General features: G+C 37.1%; 1 protein-coding gene across 4 annotated transcripts in view; it reads right to left on the bottom strand.

Moving 5' to 3' along the window:
* The window catches only part of BCL2L13 (BCL2 like 13), a 79,957-nt gene that overhangs the window by 33,040 nt on the left and 22,802 nt on the right, over window positions 1-24,115 (bottom strand). For 3 of the 4 annotated variants that reach the window (XM_080811547.1, XM_080811548.1, XM_080811550.1), the window contains 4 exons: window positions 16,465-16,554; window positions 13,031-13,187; window positions 8,891-8,960; window positions 1,115-1,258 (listed from right to left, as the gene is read on the bottom strand). In XM_080811547.1, coding sequence (XP_080667673.1) covers window positions 1,115-1,258; window positions 8,891-8,960; window positions 13,031-13,187; window positions 16,465-16,554 — 461 coding nt within the window. The remainder of the gene's footprint in view (window positions 1-1,114; window positions 1,259-8,890; window positions 8,961-13,030; window positions 13,188-16,464; window positions 16,555-24,115) is intronic. The other variant, XM_080811549.1, reaches the window with a different exon arrangement.

The raw sequence follows: 24,115 nt of genomic DNA, 5'->3' as shown, positions 1-24,115 counted from the left end.
ATTAAGAAGTCTGACAATATTAAGTATTGGTGAAGATGAAGAGCAACAAAAATTTTTATGTACTGCTGACAGAGTATAAGTTGGAAAAAACCACTTTGGAAAACACTTTGGCATTATCTTGGACCCAGAAATTCTACTCCCAAATATATAACCAGAGAAACTTATACATATATGTATAAAACTGTTCATAACACCAATATTTGTAATAGCAAAAAGGTGAAAATGTCTACTGATAAGATTATAGAGAAATAAATTGTTATTTATCTATATAACAGAATATCAAACACCAACCAATACATTAAACCAGATCATTGGATGATTTAGAGGGTAAATGGGTTTGGAAAGATGGGGAAATCTGAGATATTGCAATCACTTGTGGCCCTTCAAAAGTCAACAGTACATAAACAGACTTCTATCTGTAGTATCAAAATTTCATGGGGGAGGAAGGAGATGATTAGGATAAAAATGTCTAAAAAGGATCCTAAAAAATAAATAAATAAAAGGGATCCTTAGGGAACTGATAATTTAAAAAAAATTGAGAAACAATGACTAAGGACAGTCTCAAGAATACAACACTGAATGAAAGAAAGCAAGTTTAGAAAAATACATACAATATATTATTTACATAAAGTTCAAAACATATAAAATAATATACTTGTTTAGAGGTACATATGTATATATGATTAAACTATAATTTTAAAAAATTCAGAATAGGAGTTATCCTTGTGAAGTAGATAAGAGCATGCTGGAATCTAGGAGGGGCATATAAAAACTTCAAAAGTATTGTCTGTGTTCTTTTCTTCAACTGGGATGGCAAATACATAGGCATTCATTTTATTATTCCTCATCCCTTATAATTTAAATATTATTTGTTAGTATAAAATGTTTCATAATTAGAAGTACTTAAAAACTATTTAAAAACATCACCTATCAATTTACTATAAGTAAAATCTTAATAGTGAAACCATATGAATAGTTTGCCACTGATCATCATGCAATGTTAAATATTAAATTATAATATTCACATTAAACCTATGTTGCTAAAAACAACCACAATGAGAAGCCTGACCTTTTTTAAAGATTAAAAAAACAAAAAAAAAGTAACAGCTCATACCCAGCCACCTTGCTGAATGATGTACTCTGCTGCATAGTCCTCCAGATACGTCACACCAAACTGTAGCAATGCACTCAGAGGCTCTTGACCACGTCTTGTCAACTCCAAAAGCATTTGTTGTAGCAAAATCAGAGGTACCAAAATCTTCAATGCAAAGATGACAGAGTAAAAAACAAACTGAAATTTTTATAATTCATTTTGTATGTTCAACTACTAGAAAATTACGACTTAGATGCATCATTATGGAATCTCATTTTTACTGTGATAAAGAAATAAAACACTGACCCCTTACTAGAATGTCTTAGAATGATGCCTATAGATTTTATACCAGAGGGTGGCAGAAATAATTATTTTATGAAAATAATCAGGCTCATTTGTATGTGTGTATATGAAACATGCAGAGAAGATTCACTGAAGTATTATTTATAATAGCAAAAGACTACAAACAACCCACCAGGGACCGGTTAAATAAATTTTAGCAAAATATCATGTAGTTGTTAAAAAGAACTAGATTGAAAAAAAAAAAAGAACTAGATTGCTCATTGCCCAATCACCAAGACTTATTTTCAGTGAGAAAAGTGACAGGACAGTGTATATAATAACGGCACAATTGTGCTTGAAATACACATACACACATACATATACATATATAAATATTTGTATAATCCCTATAGTATCTCTGGAAAAATATACAAGAAACTGGTAATAGTGGTAGCCTAGGAAGAGAATGAAGTAATGGCGATAGGGTGGGAAAATAGTTTTCAATGTATACATTTCTGTACTTATTGTATTTTGTACCATATGTTTTTTTAATTTTATTTTATTATTTTTATTAACATATAATGTATTATTTGCCCCAGGGGTACAGGTCTGTGAATCAGCAGGCTTACACAGTTCACAGCACTCACCATAGCAATACCCTCCCCAATGTCCATAACCCAACCACCCTACCATGTGCTTTTATTATCTATTTGAAAATAAGAACTTTCAAAATTATCAGCTATCTTATAAAAGTCATCAAAAACCTAAATGGGGGGGGGGGCACCTGGCTGGCTCAGTTTGTTAAGTGTCTGACTTCCTCTCAGGTCATGATCTCAGGTCCTCTGATGGAGCTCGTCTTGGGCTCCCTGCTTGTCCCTCTCCCTCTCCCTCTGTTCCTCCCCCTGCTTGTGCTCTCTCTTTCTCTCAAATAAATAAATAAAATCTAAAAACAAAACAAAAACCCTAGGGAGGTGGTATTATCATTCCTAATAACCTTGTGGCTTAATATTTAAAAACTGTCAAAATTTATGACAGAGGCATATGAGAGTCCCTTGCCTTCCAAAAATAACTGCACATTGGAAAGAGCTAAGCATTTGCAATTAACCATCTGCATGCAATCTCTTTAGTCTAAAACATCAAGAGGGCTCCACATGCCTGGAAAAGGAATGCAAAAGGAAATGAAACCATTCCAGTCCCTTGTTACTGAAATGCCAAGGTAATAACAAAGGGATTACAAAATATTTCTGCAGAAGAGGACAAACAGAAAAGACAATGGTTTATAGTCTTACTAATATTCTTTGGCTTTTAAGTAAAAGCAGTCCTGAGGGAATCTACATCAAGGTCTGAAAGAAAGAATGCAACAAACACATCTTCCCCTTTTGATATTGTAAAAGAACTCCAGCCCAAAATTTATTCAAAAACCCCTTCCTAACACTAACGGAGGGCTCTAGGGCTATAAAGAAGAATCTATTAGGTTTTCTTCACAATTAGAAAACCTGTCATACTATTAAAAACAAAACAAAACAAAACCCTACCCCTAGCCTATTGTTCATCTAGCTCCAGTACTGAGTCTTAGCAGGAACAGTCAGGTACAGCTTGTTGATCAGTCCTGCTGACTCGGATCATAGTAACTTCAAAGGCCAGAGACGTTCTGTACTTCAAAACATTCTAATTTTCTAAAATAATGTACTAATATGCAATACTTTAAAGTTATTCATGTTTAAGTTCTTAGGGAAAGGAGTTGCAAACACTTCACACTTGCTATATAAAATAATACTTATTTTTATTTGTTCCAAATTTATCTTTCATGTATCAAAAAAGTAGATGCCCTAGTTTTACTATATAATCATCTAGAGATAAATCTGTAATCCTCTTTCACTACTGTCTTGAGTCCTTAATCATATTCCCTCTCATTCACTCGACTCTTTAGGCTGAAATGTACTAATCTTTTAGTCTGTTCTTCATCGGCAATTCCTTCACTGCTTTGATCATTGAGATTACCCCTTCCCAGATCTCCATCCCAATTTTATCTTTCTTGAAATGCAGTAACCAGAGTACAGAAACTTCATTGTACAGGACTAACAAATTCTAACTGTAATATTCTTGATAATATATGCTCTCTTTTACCTACTTGACATCCTATCTTCAGGGACCTATATGATGATTTCCAGGCCCACTATCTTTTAAGTTTAATTTAGACTGTCTTAATATAGTTAAAAAAAAAAAAACCCACCTTCCCTCTAATTTTTGTGATCACACACAAAACCTCGTAAGTTATTTCTACAACCGAGTCCATCAACTTGGCAGTGTACTACCCACAAGAAACTATCACCTTATACCTGATATTTTTTTTTTGCACTCCCCCTCCCACAGTACAAAACAAAACAAAACAAAACAAAAAACAATAAAAAACCTGGATCCCCAAGAAGGTCCCACTATTCATATCTCTAAGGCTAAGAAGGAATCAAATAGTCTCACTCTGAATTCCTGTAAGTCATTTCCTTACTGGATAATAGTAATCCCCACAACACATATAAATTATTTTTCTCTCCAATAACCTCCAAAAAGGAATGCTAAGGTAATTTTGGCCATCAAAAAGGAATACCATTCACTGTCTCACCATAGGTACCATGCTAACAATATTATCTCATAATTAAAGAAAGTACAGCTTACTGGGTACAGAAATGAAGTATATTAATTTATAGCTCCAAGGGTCTCTTCCAATAGATATTTATAATGATAAAAAACATATTTTGACCCATCAATTTACTATTTAGCAACCAATTTATAACTTAACCACTCTAGTAAATATCATATCCCACAAATTTTACCTGTATTGATTGATTAGGTTTGAATGTTTGACCTATCTGCTTCCAAATAAAATTTAAGTGACAATCAGGCATTATGTAACACCCAGTGTGATGCGACAGGAAATAAGAAACATCATCAATAAGGGACGCCTGGGTGGCTCAGTTGGTTAAGCCGCTGCCTTCGGCTCGGGCCACGGTCCTGGGGTCCTGGGATCGAGTCCCGCATCGGGCTCCTTGCTTGGCAAGGACCCTGCTTCCTCCTCTCTCTCTGCCTGCCTCTCTGCCTGCTTGTGTGTACTCTCGCTCTCTCTGACAAATAAATAAAATCTTAAAAAAAAAAAAAATCACCAATAAGTACTCTTGCCAAAAAGATTAAACCTGAATATGATTAGGCTTCTGGGTTTATCTACCAATGGATATGTTATGTGACATCTCAGTGATACAGTCAATAAAATCAGAAAGTAGGAAATTTTACAGAAGAAATAACTTGTAAGCAAGGAAAAAACAAGAGAGAGAGAGAGAAAGCCTACATATTAAAAGAGATTTAAGACACATATTACATGATTGCATTTATATGAAATGTCCAGAATAGGGAAATTTAAAGAGCCTGAGTAATGTCACTAGGGGCTGGGAGTGACAGGAAATGGAGAGTGACTACTAAAAATTGTGGGGTTTCTTAATGGGAAGATAAAAATGTTCTGGAATTAGACAATAGAGATGGCTGCATAACTATGTGAATGTACTAAAAAACCACTGAATTGTATGCTTTAGGAAAGTAAATATAAATTTTATGGCATGGGTTATATTTCAATTCTTTTTTTTTTTTAAGTAAAGACGAGACTTTTCAGCCAAATGCAATGCACGGTCCTTGTCTGGATCACGGTTTAAACAAATCATCTTAGAAAAATACCTTTGTAGGAAAAATCTGAATACTAAACAGATTATGTGATGACAGAATTACTGTTAACATTCTGAGGTCTAATAGTGGTATTATCAGTTGGTTAAAAAGGATACTTCAAAAATAAAGGGCTTACATCATCCTTGGAAATACACACTAATCCATTTATGAATCAAATGATGTTTAGGACCTACTTCAAAATAATCTGGGGGACAGCGGGAAATAGATGAAACAAGACTAGCCATATACTGATAATTATTGAAGCTGAATGACAAGATACATGAGATTTGCTATACTATCTGCTGTGCTTTTATGTATGCTTGAAATTTCAGTAAAGATTTAAAAATATTAGTAATTCAGTATGTCACTAAAAATTAACCAAGGCAAATAATTCATTTATTTTTGCTATTATTTTTCTAAAGTTTATTTATTACACTATGAACAGCATGTATTAACACTACAGCTGGCTCTCTTTTTATAGTTACAATGTTTACTTTATTATTATTATTTTTTAAGATTTTATTTATTATTTATTTATTTGTCAGAGAGAGAGAGAGAGAGAGGGAACACAAGCAGGCAGAGGCAGAGAGAGAAGCAGGCTCCCCACCGAGCAAGGAGCCCGATGCGGACTGACGCGGAACTCAATCCCAGGACCCCGGGATCATGACCTGAGCTGAAGGCAGCGGCTTAACCGACTAAGCCACCCAGGCGTCCCTACTTTATTATTATTTTTAAAAAGATTTTATTTAAAAAAAAAAAAAAGATTTTATTTTAGGTAGTCTCTACACCCAACATGGTGCCCAAACCCACAACCCTGAGATCAAGAGTCACATGTTCTACTGACTGAGCCAGCCAGGCACCCCTACAGTGTTTATTTTAACAAAAAGGATATAAGGAAGGTGAGAAAAAGAAGATAGTAAGATGTAAACGTGGTGTGTCTCTGCAAACCATTTACAGTACCAGGACACTGTTTCTATCAGTGTCAAAAAAATACAGTGATCATTAATGTGTCATGAGCAGTTATGGAACTTTGCAGATAATGTAATTATAGTCAGCAGTCCAATGGCATGCACAGTGCCTTCAATTAGTGTATTTAAGCATAATTATATTCCTGGTAGGGTCTACGTGCCCAAGAAAAGGCAAAGTTGAGCATTTCACCACTTTTTCTCTTTGATCATTATTTTCTTCTTTTCTTCTCAGGAGAGAATTACATAGGAAAAGACAATACCCATGTGGGGGCGGGGGAAGAAGGAAAAGAACCTATAATTTAGAGATAATTACTATGTATTATTTAATGTTTTGGCACATATTTCAATTATTTTTCTAGGCATATACATACCTACATTTATATATGGACTTTTTTTTAACTTCTTTTTTTAAAGGATCATACTATTAATACAGGATTGTGACCAGATTTTTCCTCCACTTCTTTTGATATGGAGTATTCTACCAAGATGCTTTCAGAATCCCTATACATATAAACAGATACTCAGTTTATCCCTAACATGGCATGCTCTGTGGACATTTTTCTTCCTCTTCTCTCTGATGCGTGTTTCATTTAAGCCTCATTTACCTACCAGACAGCCATATTATTTTCAGCCCTAGAGGACTCAGTCGGAGAGTAATACTGGATTCAACAGAGCAAGTAATACTCTAACTGGCAGGCCTCATTTATATGGGGTATTTATTCAAGCCACAGCCTTGGCCTTTGGGTTCAGTTGAGGGACTAAAATGAAGCAGACAATGGAAAAATCAGATGGGTGAAGAGAAATAGTGAAGTCTGGGGTTTACTCGGATTTTTTTTTAGGACAACCCTAGGATCGAGGGGAGGAGAACATACAAGAGTTGATTATTAACAGTCACTGGACAAAGTGAAAGGAAGAAAACATAAAATACGGGAAGAAGGCAAGTAATATTAGGTACTTAAACATGTGTTGTTTGACATGCTAAGAAATATATCAACCACGCTCACTTTTATTTATAAAATAAATAAGTGTATTTTATTTTATTTTAATTTTTTTTTTAAGATTTTATTTATTCATTTGCCAGACAGAGATCACAAGTAGGCAGAAAGAGAGGAGGAAACAGGCTCCCCGCCGAGCAGGGAGCAGGATGCAGGGCTCGATCCCAGGACCCTGAGACCACGACCCGACCGGAGCTGAAGGCAGAGGCTTTAACCCACTGAGCCACCCAGGCGCTCCTAAATAAGTGTATTTTAAATATCTAAGGGCTTTTTTAAATTCCAAAAAAGGAAATTAAACAAACTTTTTAAATAAGTTATTTGCAGCTAAATAACATAGTAAAACCCTGTTAACAGTGACTATTTTGGAACAAATTCTCCGACGTTAAATCTAACTTAATAGCCACTATTTACTGAGTGCTTATTATGATGCCAGGCATATGCTAAATAAGCATTTAACCTACATTATATCATTTAAATCTAGTAAAATTTATGAGGTTAGTATTAGATCCATTTCATATATGTGAAAATGAGGATTTAGAAGGGCACCTGGCTGGCTCAGTTGGAAGAGTGTGCTACTTCTGACCTCGGGGTCATGAGTTAGAGCCCCATGTTGGGTGTAGAGATTACTTAAACAAAACTTAAAAAAGAAAAGAAAATTTAGATTTAGAGAGCTTAATAAACTGTCCAAAGATATGCATCTAGTCTATGGCAAAGCTGATACTTGAAACAAGTCCAAATACAAAGCCTATGATGCTAATTATTATGCTATAATGCTTCCAAGGCCTGTATTATAAAGTGACTAAAAACAATATACATCACTTAGGTACATAAATCACATGGTCTGGCTCACACTACTAACAGTTCTGAATAGAGGGCAAGGGGTGGGGGATGGTTTAAACAGGTGACGCAGATTAGGGAGTGCACTTGTGATGAGTACTGAGTGATGTATGGAATTGTTGGATAAAATGAAAACTTAAAAAAAAATCAATTCAGAGTAGAGGTGGCTATTTATAAAAATGATTCTACTGAATTTTTCTCATCCCTAGCATAAGATCACTAAGAGCCACACTTCTTCCTCATATTGAGGGGAGCCCCACTGTACTGCATTTCCTTAGACTTTCTGCCTTTTCAAGGTGATAAATGGATAATACAGTCTGAGATCATGGCTAAGCGGTATGGTACAGCAGAAAAAAACACTAAAGCTGGAATCAGAAGATCTGAGATCTCAGCTCTAGTGTTGGTTCCAATATTTCCTAGTCAAAGGGTCCTGGAGAAGTCACTTAACTTTTTTCTCTGATTATTCACCTGATATAACTAAATATATAACAAAACAAAAGCTAATAAAATCCATTCTGTCTTCTGCAAAGGATGGTTGTAATGATCCAATGAGATGTGACATTCAGATACCTTGTAAACTATAAAACACAAATGGTATTACTCATTTAAGAGAACTAGAAGAACAAAAAAAAGGGAGGGACAAGAAGAAGCGGTCTCACAAATGAAGCTCTTATTCTTTTTCACCCCAAGACATACATACAGGGTAACAAAAAACCATCTGGAGATAAGTGTCATGTCTAATACAGAGAAGTGAAGAAATGATAGAAAATTCAAGAACAGATAGGAAGGAAGAATGGCATACTATGGGACACATATTTTTGGGCCAACCAGAGTCTCACAGTGTTAATCAAAAAACCGCTTTACTCAAAAACACCCATTAACACAATTGGATTTATGCATTAAATAATGAGCTCTAACAGTTTTCTCTTATATGATGTTAACAATTTCTCCTACACTTTAATCAACACACTAAAATCTTGTAAGAGAAAAGATAATTTGGTTAATACCTTATTCCAGCCGCTGGCATGAACTGTGGTCTCCAGTGTACATTCCCGATATGCCTGATATGTCACTGGCCTGTAGAGATTTTTTTTTAAAAGTCTGGGTCACAAAGAAGGAAAATTCTAGATTTCCAGATGAATAAATATACAGTCACTATTCTGTGTTGAACTTTCTCTAAAGTACCAAAGAATATTCAGTATACTGTTTTGTATGAGACATGGCTTTTAGCATTTGGTATGCGTTTACTTTAAGCACTCCCTATTGGCGGAGAGGCATGCTATCAGCTTGGGAAAACAGCTAATAACATAACAAGATAATAATAAATAATAACACTTTAAAAATAATTGTTTGAAACTTATCCAAGAGGATTTCCATGTTGCAGATAAACACACATTTGGGTTATTAAAATAAGATAAAACAGTAACAAAAATGATCTCATTAGTAAAAGTACAATTTTAACTTTTTAAAAGGCAAAAAACCTCAAATACCTTAAAAGTAAACATGTCACTGAAAGACCTCTCAAACTGAGGATATAAGGAGTTGGACTAAACAAGGCCAGTAAACAGAGTTCTATTTTTAACTTGGCGTCTTATGACATGAAATCCTGGAGGACAGAGATAAGCCTTTCTGGTTATTTCCATGTTAAGTTCTAGTCATACCAGAACTGAAATCACAGTGATGACAACACTCAGTAATTTACTGACGGACTTTAGGTACTATGTATAAGACTTGGTTTCATTTACAAATTAAAAAACCACCAACAACAAAAAAAAATACTTGGTACCAAGCAGCATATGAAAGCATCAATAGCCTAAATACCACATTTAATAAAATTTACCCCTCACTTCTGTTGGCAAACTAATCACATATACATAAAAAAGGAAAGAATTCTTGCTTTTATAGGATTTTAAAATCCATTCCAAAGACATGTTCTCATCTGACTCTGGTCTGTGATTTCCTCAGCCTATGAAATTTAATAATGGAGGACAGCTACCACTTATTGGTAGCCTACTGTTCAGTTTTATATTATTATATATTTATATTTTACATTACATACTATCATTTTATACATTAGGAAACTGAAGCTCAGGAAAGCTAAGAAACTATCCCAAATCCGCACAGCTGGCAAGCAGCAATGCAGGAATTCACACCCAACAAGATCTGGGTCCAAAGGCCACACTACTCCTATTTTAAATTAGGATCTGAAACATGCCACAATAATGTCTCAATGCCACATGTGATTAATGGTCATCTGAAATGCGGCTAGTGATATGCTGCACAATATACACACTAGATTTCTAAGACTTAGTAAGGAAAAAAAATGTAAAATAGCTCACTGATATCTTTATACTGAATACCTGTTAAAACTGTAATATTTTGAATATACTGGGTTGAATAAAATAGATAAAAAATACGGTTGCTAGGAAATTTTAAATTGCATTTCATGACTTGCATTTTATCTGTTGTACAGTGCTGGCCCACATACTTCAGAAACCAGTTCTGTTGACACAGGTGTCATTCTTTCACACAAGTCAATATAAAATCAATACCACAGTGATGCTGAAAGGAGGTTAAGATATATGGATGACCTTTTTAGGAAGATGTTGTGTACTACCTTCCTGATATTATATTACCATTAAAGTAAGCTTAGAATTTTTTGGAAGCCTTGGGCTTAAGTAGTACATAGTTATAAAACTTGAACTTCACATACTATATAGTCTACCTACCTATATTCTCCCTGAAGTTTACTTGCGTCTATCAGTCCCTTCACTTCCTTTCCTGAACTGTTTGATGCTGCTGTGGGTCACAGTAGTCCTTATTGGTAGTCTGTCTATCAGGCTAAAGTACGTTAGCATCCTTCAGAATGAAACATGATTTGAATCATTATATGTACACACATATATGCACATAAAAGATCCAGCAGACTAAAAACAGTCAAAGGAAATCTAAAACATAGAAAAGCAACTAGCTGAAAAATCAGCTCTATCTAATGAGCTATCTGAACAGAGCAAAGAAGAAAAAGGGGCAGAGGGAACCTTTTCACACTGCTGGTGCTTGGCTATCCGATGAGTTCAGGATTAATTTCCCACTTGAACAAAACTGTCTGAAAGAGTAGGTGGTATTTTCCACCGTACAAATTATTCCTATTAACCTGTATATAATACTTCTAGTTCATCATCAGTTAGATACTTTTAAGGTATTAGTAATAAAGCTTAACAACTTTCAAAAGTAGATTACTGAAAAAAAATTTATTCATAAAGAGGCCTGACTCTGATATACAACCAGAGGTACCAGTTTAAAAAATAATTATGTCAGGAGTGCCTGGCTGTTTCAGTCCGTGGCATGTGTGACCCTTGATCTCAGGGTTGTGAGTTTGAGTCCCACCCTGGGTGTAGAAATTACTTAAAAATGAAATCTTTAAATAAATACATAAAAATAAAAATAAGAAATAGTCAGTATTCAGGGTTTGGGGGGAAAAAAAACACCAAGTATTCACCTAACTATATATTTTTTAATATAATTTACTTTACAGTGAGAAGCTATCAATTTTTCCCATAGATTATGAAAAGGATGCCAAGAAAGTATTTTACCTATATGATACTGTTCTTCAGAGAGCTTATAATACCCCAGTAAAGTTAAAGTTAATAGATGGGGAAATTTCGATATAGAATGAAATGGATAGCCACAAATAGTTTTTATCAAAGTTACAGACAGAATTTTTTGTCTTCTACTTCTTAGTTATTTTACTCCCAATCCCAATAGCTTTTACAAGCTTTTTTGGTTTTGGCAAAACAATAGGTTTCTTTAAATCTTACATGAAACCTCAATTTAAAAAATGCATGAAAATATAGCTATTCTGGCTTAAGAAGTGTTGGCAAAGGCCTAACAAACCCCACCCATTCACCCTGTCCCTCACATTCTCAGTCACCCCTGTACAACCAAATTTCCTATTTAAGTTTTATTTTCTGACACCCATAATCTTCTGTTCACATTTTCTTTTTAAATTTTTCTATATATAAAGTTAAGAAAGTCCAAATATGATTTCATTTCAGTGTCTTATACATAACTTGGATTTTTTACATTTGCTATTGTCACCAGAATATGTAGAAACAAAAGAATTCTCCTTAAACTCCCAACTGCTTCCTTCTAATAAATGGCAACATACAATCTTTGGTTATGTGAAAGTAAGGAATTACCTTACTACATCAGTAATCTGGCATCTCAATTTTGACCCTTTTAGTGAAGAAACAGTCTTCATCCTGTTTCAGGTGTCATTCTTCATTAAAACAACTTTTTTCTAATTCGTATCAATTCTTTAATGATTCTCAGCAAAGAATTAAAGGAAAAGAATTTTTAAGATGTACAATAAATGACTTGGTTCTATTTTAATGTACTTTCACTGCAAGCTTCTTGCCTTGAGCTTTAACAGTCAAAACCATAGTTAGCAGAGAAGTTCCCACTGTAAGAATGTGGCAATAGCCTCATGGACAGATGTACAACCACAAAGTTTAGCAATATTTGGGATACCTAAAATACTGATACGATGTTAACCCTACATTACAATGCATAAAACCCTAACCATTATATTTACGTTGGCCCCCAGACAGAATTGTAAAGTGGTCAGGACAAGTGAAATAGCTCATATTTACACTTACAAAGCAGTGAAAGCATCTGCTGAAAACTGACAGTTCAACAAGTAAACACAAATGATCAAATCCATGTCAGAAAAGTTAAGTCACCGGGACGCCTGGGTGGCTCAGTGGGTTAGGCCGCTGCCTTCGGCTCAGGCCATGATCCTGGGGTCCTGGGATCGAGTCCCGCATCGGGCTCCTTGCTCGGCAGGGAGCCTGCTTTCTCCTCTCTCTGTGCCTGCCTCTCTGCCTGCTTGTGTGTACTCTCTCTCTGACAAATAAAAATAAAATCTTTAAAAAAAAAAAAAAAAGAAAAGTTAAGTCACCCCTTTGATGTAAAAGTTGTCACTCAAAACACAAACAGATGCCTCAAGAAAGCAAAGACAGAAAAAGGGAAGTGAGAAAAGAAGTAACACCGTTCACCTAAAACAAAGCCTTAACCAATCCAGTGCTGCATGAGAGATCCAGAGACTACTTTAGAGAAGCATGTTCCCCTCAGCAATGGTAACTCACTGGCTGAGGAGCATTTGCAACGCCTTTTGTAGAGGCTCCTTCAGTTCCTGTGAGACCTTTTCCCCAAGATGAGCCAAGCAGTCTTCCACGGAGCTTTCTGGGTTAGCCGGGCTGAACACAGGAGAAGTATGACGGTCAAAGCCTGTGCTGGTGAATGCTGAAGACAGGGTAAAAAACAAAACAAACAAACAAACAAAACTTATTTTAATAAATAATACCAAAGTTGTGCTGCAGGCATGCTTGGTTGGCTCAGCTGGAAGAGCTTGGGGTCAGGAGTTCGAGCCCTACATTGGGTACAGAAATTACTAAAAACAAAAACAAAAACCTAAAAACCCCAAAATTTAAAATTTGAGGAAAAAAAAGTTGTGCTATAAAAACTCCAGGGATTGGGGCACCTGGGTGGCTCAGGGTTAAAGCCTCTGCCTTCAGCTCAGGTCATGGTCTCAGGTCCTGGGTTCAAGCCCCACATTGGGCTTCTCTACCCAGCAGGGAGCCTGCTTTCCCCTCTCTGCCTGTCTCTCTGCCTACTTGTGAGTTCTCTCTCTGTCAAATAAATAAAATCTTAAAAAAAACCAAACCTCATTAAGACGTCTACTACTAGAAACAAGCTAATGGTTACAAGCCACTTAAAAAGGTCAGACAATCATTACACAATATTAATCTTTCCAGGACACAAGGCTTAATATTTAGAGATTTTTTTTAAAGGAAAGATTTTTATGGAAAATCTTAGTTTTACAAGAACAAAAAGACTAAACTGACTGCTAAAACACACAAGCCAAGGAGCACCTGGGTGGCTCAGTCGGTTAAATATCTTTTAATTAACTCTTAATTAAATATCTTTTAATTAACTCTTAATTTCAGCTCAAGTCATAATCTCAGGGCTGTGAATTCCAGTACCATGACAGGCTCCAATCTCAGGGAGGAATCTGCTTAAGACTCTCTCTCTCTGCCTCCCTCTGCCCCAACACCCACTTTCGTGTGCCCATGCTCTCTCCCTCTCAAATAAATTAAATCTTTAAAAAAAATACACAGGAGCACCTGGGTGGCTCAGTTGGTTGGGCATCTACCTTCAGTTCATGTTCCCAGGGTCCTAGGGTTGAGCCCTATGACAGGCTCCCTCTGCTCAGTGGGGAGTCTGCTTCTCTTTCCTTGTGCTTGCTCTCATGCACACTATCAAATAAATAAATAATTTTCTAAAAATTACACAAGCCAATTTAGTATGTCACTACATACCAGTTTCATGCAAGAATGATAAATGGAGGGCACCTGTGGCTCAGTGGGTTAAGCCTCTGCCTTCGGCTCAGGTCATGATCTCAGGGTCCTGGGATGGAGCCCCACATTGGGCTCTCTGCTCAGCAGGGGGCCTGCCTCCCCCTCTCTCTCTGCGTGCCTCTCTGCCTACTTGTGATCTCTCTGTCAAATAACTAAAATCTTTAAAAAAAAAAATGATAAATGGAAAGAAAGCAACTTCTAGCTCTATCAACCCACTCTTAGTATTTTGTTAAGATTTCATTTTTACCTTTATAAATATGACACTTTTTTAAAGATTTTTATTTATTTATTAGACAGACAGAGATCACAAGTAGGCAGAGAGGCAGGCAGAGAGAGAGGGGGAAGCAGGCTCCCTGCTGTGTAGAGAGCCCGATGCAGGGCTCGATCCCAGGACCCTAAGATCATGACCTGAGTTGAAGGCAGAGGCTTAACCCACTGAACCACCCAGGCACCCCTATAAATATGACACTTCTTAAGCCAGATTCTAATCAGTTTATTCTACCTGATGGGATGAGTCGATTACTCTCATTATTTTTTTTTAAGATTTTATTTATTTATTTGACAGACAGAGATCACAAGGAGGCGGGGGTGGGGGGAAAGCAGGCTCCCTGCTGAGCAAAGAGCCTGAAGCGGGGCTCAATCCCAGAACCCTGGGATCATGACCTGAGCTGAAGGCAGAGGCTTTAACCCACTGAGCCACCCAGGTGCCCCTCATTATTTTTTTTAAAAGCTTTTTATTTAAGGGGCACCTCGGTGGCTCAGTGGGTTAAACACCTGCCTTCAGCTCAGGTCATGATCTCGGGGTCCTGGAATCCAGCCCCGCACTGGGCTCCCTGCACAGTGGGAGTCTGGCTTCTCCCTCTCCCTCTGCCTGCCCACCCCCTCCCAATTCAGGTGCACATACACTCTTTCTCTTTCTCTCAAATAAATAAATATTTTTAAAAATAGATTTTTAATTCCAGTATAGATAACATACAGTGTTATATTAGTTCCATATGTACAATATAGTGATTCAACAATTCTGTATCTTTCATTCCCTTTTTTATTTTATTTATTTATTTTTTAAAGATTTTATTTGTTTATTTGACAGACAGAGATCACAAGCAGGTAGAAAGGCAGGCAGAGAGAGAGAGGGGAAAGCAGGCTTCTCACTGAGCAGAGAGCCCGATGCGGGGCTCGATCCCAGGACCCTGGGATCATGACCTGAGCTGAAGGCAGAGGCTTTAACCCACTGAGCCACCCAGACACCCCTCATTCCCTTTTTTATTTTTAATTTTCATTCCCTTTTTTTAAATGAAACTTCGTACTCAACATTCCTGCGCATGGATACATTTTATTTTATTTTTATTTTTTAAAGATTTTATTTATTTATTTAAGAGAGAGAGAGAGAGAACAAGTGGTGGGGAGGGGCAAAGGGAAAGAGAGAAAAGCAGACTGTCCGTCAAGCAGGAAGCCTGATACAGGGCTTGATCCCAGGACTCGGAGACCATGACCCAAGCTGAAGACAGACCCTTAACCAACTGAGCCGCCAGGCGCCCCATGGATAAAGTTTAAAACTATGAAGGTGATGCGAGTATAAAATGTTGCACATCAAAGAAGCAATCACAGCATCTCTCTTCTCAGTTCAAACTACCAACTTCTCATCTGCTTCCTTACTCCATGTTATACTGCCATGCTCTAACTGGGGGAAGAACAGGCAGAATCATTGTTGTTCCAAGGTACAAATGGGATACAGGGCACAGAATCCCAGTAAAGCATGCAGCTAGCACCCACCCACCACAAAATCACATGTATATTACTCTTACAACTATCTATAGCACACATACGTGCAAAAATGAAAACAACTTACTTACAATTTCCCCTTTAATGTTATTGATTAAAAAAACACCAACACAAATCAAATGACATTAAATGGAAAGTACCTGCACATGATTGTTTGGTCTATTACTTAACACCAGGAAAAGGCTGTCAGGTATGGTTTGGAAACATTTATAAACCTATCGCCCAGGAAAGAAAAAGGATACCTTCTAGTTTCGCCCTTATAATCCTATACCAGTGAAGCTGTGCAATGTTGAGAATGCTCTACTGTAAAATATCAAACCAACAGTAAACTACACCAAACTGAGTCCATTAATTACCTAGGAAAATAAGAATAAACAGACCTTCAGAAATTTCTTTGTCCAGGGATTCTAGCTCCTCTTCAATTTCGGTTTTAACTTTTAATAAAACTTCCTGATCCAGAGGTTGTGAAGCTATGAGAGAGAGAGAAGCCATTAGAAGATAGGTAGCATTTTAACTATTTAAGTCAGAAAATACAAATCAAAACTCATTATCAAGGCTACTCGGCTCAGAGATACTGAAAGATGAGGAAGTTGAAGCTTGGGTAGGTTAGACCACCACAATGGAGGAGCTGTGAATTGAACTCAGATTCTGAATATAAAATCTGAAATTTTTATAAAATATAAAGTCTGAATATCAAATCATTAATCCAGGGGTGCCTGGGTGGCTCAGTTGGTTGGGCGTCTGCCTTCAGCTCAGGCTGTGGTCCCAGGGTCCTGGTATTGAGACCCGAGCTGGGCTCCCTGCTCAGCAGGGAGTCTGCTTCTCCCTCTCCCTCTGTCCCTCCCCTCCACTCATGCATGTTCTCTCTCTCTCTCAAATAAATAAATGAAATGTTTTTAAAAAATCATTAATCCAGGTTGTGTCCTCCTCATCTTCTAGTTGGGAAGCTAGGAAGGAAATATTTTAGAAACATTTTTGACATAATAATAGAAAAAGAAACCTGAAAAGTTGTCTCAATAAGTGATAAATGTCTTCAAAAATTGATATTCATGGTCCCTTACCTTCACATCTGCATGCAAACTGCAGCTCAAGAGAAGGCCTATTATCCTCAAAAGATTTATATCCTCCAACTTAAGAGAACTATGAGTATACCAAAAATACTGGCCACAAGCGATTATCATGCAGTAAAAGGAAAGGAAGGTCTTGGTCTGTGGCACAGAATGGAGAACAAATGGGAAGAGCAGCTCCAAAAGAGAAAATGAGACAAGATGCTTTAAAATCTACTAATTTCTCCTGCCTCAACATTTCATCTAAAATACTGACTACAGGGGCGCCTGGGTGGCTCAGTGGGTTAAGCCACTGCCTTCGGCTCAGGTCATGATCCCAGGGTCCTGGGATCGAGCCCCGCATCGGGCTCTCTGCTTGGCAGGGAGCCTGCTTCCCCCCTCTCTCTGCCTGCCTCTCTGCCGGCTTGTGATCTCTGTCAAATAAATAAATAAAATCTTTAAAAAATACAATACAATACAATACAATACTGACTCCAAATATGACACCCTACACTTCTCACATTCAGAATCTATTTACAGACACATTTCCAGTGCTTTTTTAATGGTTTATATCACTGTTAACCACTGATAAGTTTTAGAAAGAGATGGATTTACCATTTGCGTATTTCCACTTTCTGCAAGCAAATAAATGCTGAATTAAAAGAAGAGCTTATTAATTTAGACCAAGTAACTTGATTTTTTAAGGACTTTATTTTTAAATAATCTCTACACCCGACATGGGGCTCAAATTCACAACCCCAAGATCGAGTCCCATGTTCTACCAACTGAGCCAGCCAGCACTCCTAGATGAAGCAAGTTGATTATTATAGCATCCCTATGTCTTTAAAAATACCTCTGAAAAACAAAAGGTTGAATATTTCAACATTTCACAGATTTTTTTATTAGTTTTCAAATTTAAAGTTGACAAAAACAATTTTCCTTTAGGTAACATAAAACACTTTACTTCTGAGCTGAGACTAACCAAAATAAAACTTAAAATAATTTTTTGTGAAAAAGTAGTTTCTTAGGTATTTCTAGTTGAAGTTTAACACAAAGGATCTCTTCAATGTCATGATTAATATATTTGCTTGATGACATTTCACTTATTTCTGCATGTAACATAAATTACATGTAACATAAATTTTCCATCTTTTTTTTTTAAGATTTTATTTATTTATTTGACAGACAGGGATTACAAGTAGGCAGAGAGGCAGGCACAGAGAGAGAGAGAGAGGAGGAAGCAGGCTCCCCGCCGAGTAGAGAGCCCAATGCGGGGCTCGATCCCAGGACCCTGGGATCATGACCGGAGCCGAAGGCAGAGGCTTTAACCCACTGAGCCACCCAGGTGCCCCACATAAATTTTCCATCTTATCTAAGTGTGTAGTTCAGCTGTATTACTTACATTCATAATGTGCTACCTACACCACCATCCATCCCTAGGATTTTCTCCACCTTTTTTTAAGGATTTATTCTTTATAATTATTTATTTGAGAGAGAGAGAGAGAGAGAGGGAACAAGCTCAGGGGAGGAGCAGAGGGAGAGGAGTAGAATCCTCAGGCAGATTTCCCACCAAACACTGAGCCTGACACAGGGCTCAATCCCAGGACCCTATCTAAGATCATGATCTAAGCTGAAACCAAGAGTTGGACACTTAATCAACTGAGCCACCCAGGGGCCCCAAGAACTTCCTACATCTTGAAAAACTGAAACTCTACACCCATTAAACAATAACTCCCCATTTCTTCCTTCCCCCTGCCCCACCACAGCTTCTGGCAACCACCATTCTACTTTCTGTTTCTCCAATTTGACTACTCTCAAGTACTTTATATAAGTGGAATCATACAGTATTTGTCTTTGGAGACTGGCTTATTTTGCTTACAGACAGACTTCTAATAAATCTCAAGTACTGTTATAATTGTAACAGGGTTTCCTTTTGTTTTATTTCTTTTAAGATTTTATTTATTTATGTGAAAGAAAGAGAGACACAGCACAAGTGAGGGGAGGAACAGAGGGAGAAGGACAAGCAGACTAAGCTGAGTGCACAGCCTGACACAGGGCTCGATCCCACGACCCTGAGATCATGACCTGATGATCCAAAATTAAGAGTCAGGGCGTCTGGGTGGGTCAGTCATTAAGTGTCTGCCTTCGGCTCAGGTCATGATCCTAGGGTCCTGGGATTGAGCCCCACATCAGGCTCCTTGCTTGGTGGGAAACCTGCTTCTCCCTCTCCCACTCCCCCTGCTTGTGTTCCCTCTCTTGCTGTGTCTCTCTGTCAAATAAATAAATAAAATCTTAAAAAAAAAAAAAATCAAGAGTCATGCACTCAAAGAACTGTGCCACCAAGGCACCCCTAATACGGTTTCCTTTCAGAGATAATTAAAAAAAAAAAAAAGAAAGAAAAAGAAAAATACACACACACACATTCAGACAGCTCTGCAACAGCACTGATTAATGTAACTATACTAGGTAAAGTGACCTCCAGAATATATTGTGACATTATTAAAACAAGGCAAACACAGACTGGGAAATTAATTTCAGGTCAATCTTATTTCTTTCAATGAAATTATCTCTCTCCCTTCTGGCTTCCTGGAAGGAAGATCTATAAAGTGGAAGATAAGCTTTGGATTCAAGCATTCCAGCTCATCACTACATGTGACCTTAGGAAAATAATCTTCTTGAGCCTTTCCTCTTATGTAAATGGGAAAATAATACCTACTTCAAAAGAATGTTGTCAAGGCTAATAAGGTAAGTCCCATTACATTGAAAATGCTCAATAGACAGTAGCTCCCACTCACCAGTCCTTTTGGTTCCCTAAAATGTTGTTACTATTTGACAGTGATCTTTCCCTGTATCTTGTCTCTGTAAACAGAATCAGTTCATCATAGATTTCTAACCAATGACGCTTACGCAGAATCTGTTTTCAGTACTATAAGAGTGTGAATCAGCAGAACCAATCTTCTGATAGTCTACATAATGCCAAGTAATGTGAAACACAGGGTTATTATCTTATATTGTATATGGCTTAATATCAATTGATCTAAAACTTATCTTTTTCTCCCTGAACACATATCCAACAGAGTTAATTCACATTCAAAAATTCATAAGGAAGGTGGGATGCCTGGGTGGCTCAGATTGTTAAGCGTCTGCCTTTGGCTGAGGTCATGATTCCAGAGTCCTGGGATCAAGTCCCACATCGGCCTCCCTGCTTAGTGGAGGGTCTGCTTCTCCCTCTCCCTCTGTCTCTCCCCAGCTTGTGCTCTCTATCTCTCAAATGAATAAATAAAATCTTTAAAAAAAAAACTTCAGAAGCAAGGTTAAGTTTTTAAAATGTGAGGGCACATTTCACAATAAATTCATCTGGGAAAGTTTTACTAAGAAGTTACCCTCCTGAATACAAGAAATTCCACGGTTTTCTGTTTTCCGGGTGTGACTGGTCTCTTGCCTTCAAACTTTTCCCAATCTAAATAATCTCTTACATTCAACAACGTAAGAATTTTGATCAATCATTGTCATGAATTATAGTGAATGAGAGTGTTTTTAAGAGAAATCCTTCTTTTGGGGCGCCTGGGTGGCTCAGTGGGCTAAAGCCTCTGCCTTTGGCTCGGGTCATGGTCCCAGAGTTTCAGGATTGTCCCCGCCTCAGGCTCTCTGCTCGGCGGGGAGCCTGCTTCCTCCTCTCTCTCTGCCTGCCTCTCGCCTACTTGTGATCTCTGTTTGTCAAATAAATAAATGAAATTTTTTATAAATAAATAAATAAAACAATCAACAATCTGAGGCCCCTCAAATTTGACTTGTAGTCAGTTAAAAGACAAAAAAAAGAGAGAGAGAGAGAGAGAGAAATCCTTCTTTTACCTGTTTGTAATCCTTCAATCATACTTCCAAGACAGAAGTAGGATAACGACCATGCCGAGAAATTTGGTTAGCCTTTTAAGGTCCGTAAAAACATTTCAAACTTAACATCTGCTAGTTTGTTCTTCACTTGCCCTTAATCAGAAATGTACAGCACCTAAACGTTTTGGACTCTTGCTAGAGAATACAACCTGTTGAATCTTTTCTTCCGATAGAGATTTATTTATTATCTACTTATTATTTATTATATATTAAATCTCTATTTATTAATAGAGACTTATTTATTTGGGGAGGAAGGAGCAGAGGTAGAGAATCTCAAGCAGACTCCACACTGAGCGCAGAGCCCCACCCAGGGCTCAATCTCACAACCTGAGCCAAAATGAAGTCAGCCCTTCAACCACTCAGCCACCCAGGTGCCCCAAATCTGTTTTTTAGTCTGACATGAGAGGTAATCCCTCCATTCCTCTGAATTCTAGATTTTATCCTCATAGTAAGCTGGATCATCAGAGAAGTGCATACATATAATCTAGGACCCCATATAGTGTTAATTAGTTGTTTTAACTCGGCTGCACTTTGGTGCCATTTCCTTAGCTTTTAGCCAGAATCACATTAAGAGACAGTGTTTTGAAAGCTAATACCATGTTTGATATTCACAACATCTTCTTCTACATTTCTCTGTGCCCTACATAATAAAGCTTGAAGCGAAAGAAGTATCTTTTAAAGAATAATGTTCCACTTAAAAGAAACTAGTATAGCTTCTAGTTATGGGGGAAAAAAATCTGGAACTAAGTATATCTTCACTTGTTTTTGGCTTTTGCCTCAGAACCAAATAAACTGCTAAATGCTAGTATTACCATGTGGGACCTTAGGGACTAAGGATCTATTATTCCCACTGGAAATGTATAGTTTTCCTACTCTGATTTTATTTACTAGAATATTTTTACTTAATCAGTTCATTTAGATTTTTCCACTATGTGTTATTATAAGTTATAATGTGGTAAGTTATATGTGGTAAGTTATATGTGGTAAGGAATTTTTAAAAAATTCATTCGTATTCTTGCCCTGTATGGACTCACTGCCAACTTCTTCACTAATAAAAAGGACATATTACAACTACATTTTTACCTAACCTGGACTACCCTTCCTTTTCCTGATTATTCAAAGTCTGTCCATCCCTTCAAGGACCAATTTAAGTCTCTCTACTACTCCACAGTATCTTCTTCACTGACTACTACTGTATCACTGCTCTTTGAACATTCATATCATTCCTTCTGTGCCACAGAGTTTAACATTCAAGTATATCCTGTCTTATACTGTTCAATGATTTTATAATTTATTATCATTCTGACCATACTATTAACTATTGGAGCTACTCCCTTTGTCCTAGAATTGTGTCAAACATGGACTAAAAAAGTACTCAAATACTTGCTAGTGATAGGCTCTCGCTGTCACTATGATGAAGACTCAAATGACTACAATGTATAGATATACATGTATAGACGACAACATTGCTGGTGAGAGAGGACACTTAGGGGGGGAAAACAATAAAATTAAAGTTACTCATACATCACGGAATTTTAAAAAGTTATCAGTCTTTTTTGAGGCTCGGTCAAATGACAAAAAGTGAGAAGTCATTTTACATAAGTCAGTAAGAGTACAAACCAAAAACATATAGAACAGTAACTAGACTATTTATTGTGATGGAATTGTGATAAAGAATATTATAAAAGAGGAATGGAAAGAATAAGTCTTCAACTATTATCTCTATGCTTATGGGAGTTTTAGTCAGTGCCTGAATCACTCAATTTTAGATTTGGGAGGATCTGTAAAATAAAGGCCATCTAGTCCATTCTCCTTGTTATATGAAGAATATGGGACTTACAGAAGTTGAAATGACTCAGCCAGGCTCAAATAAATCATAGAAAAAAAAAGATTAGAAAGTAGATCTTCTGGGGGCTCCTGGCTGGGTCAGTCCATAGAGCATGTGACTCTCAATCTTGAGGTTGTATGCTGGATAAAGAGATTACTTAAAAATCTTTAAGAAGGTAGATATTTTGAAAAATAAAATTATTACTGAATTCTAAAACACAGTAATTTTTTATATACAGTGAAAAATAAGGAATACATGAATGTCTTACCTGCCATCTGTCTCTTTTTGGAAAATCTACATACCTAAAACACACTCACACACCCAATCACACCACCACAAATACTACCACCATGCCACAAAGTAAATGACAATAATGTCTTGGTTACCATATGCCTCACCCACTAGATAAAAGAAAAGCAGCTGATTAAAGGAGTGTCTATTCTCATGAGACTAATGTGATGCTGATTACACAGGACAAGTTGTCATACTTGATAATAAGCCATGTGGAAAACCTAAACCAGAAAAAGTCTACTGCTGTCAGGACACAAAAGGCTATTTATTTAGCTAACCAATGACATAGACAGATTCAGTGATTTTCATTTAATCAACCCCCCAAACCCAGACTTTCAAAAGCAAAGAGCTATGCAGTAGACCAATGCAGCATAAATCCTCCACTATAAACCCAGAGAAAAATGTTTCAAAGATAAACAGACTTTAGCACACCAAATCCCACCCACTTCAGTGTCAAACCAAGAGTCAAGTGAGTCAGCAATCATCATATTCCAGCCTGAAATACACTCAGGGCTTTCAAAATGAGTATCAGATCAACAAGTTTAGAACAGCTGTCTGGGGGGCACCTGGGTGGGTCAGTGGGTTAAAGCCTCTGCCTTCGGCTCAGGTCGAGATCCCAGGGGAGCCTGCTTCCCCCACCCCTCTCTCTGCCTGCCTCTCTGCCTACTTGTGATCTCTGTCTCTCAAATAAATAAATAAAATCTTTAAAAAAAAAAAGAACAGCTGTCTGGGCAGAGCAAAATACTTTCTAAATCTATGGGTCTCCAAACTGAACACACACACATTAAAATTACTGAGCAAATATATTAAAAATACAGATTCCCAAACCCCATCATGGAACATCTGGTTTAATAGGTCTAGGGTAGGGCTCCATGGTTTTTTTTTTTTTAGGATTAGTTTTTTAAAGATTAAAAAAATAAAGTTTTTTTTTTCTTTTTAAGTAATCTCTATACCCAACCATGGAGCAGGAACTTA

The sequence above is a fragment of the Martes martes genome, assembly GCF_963455335.1.
Source record: "Martes martes genome assembly, chromosome: 8".
Classification (NCBI taxonomy): domain Eukaryota; kingdom Metazoa; phylum Chordata; class Mammalia; order Carnivora; family Mustelidae; genus Martes; species Martes martes.
Note: the sequence above shows the minus strand (reverse complement) of the source record. Positions and strands in the feature narration are given on the sequence as shown.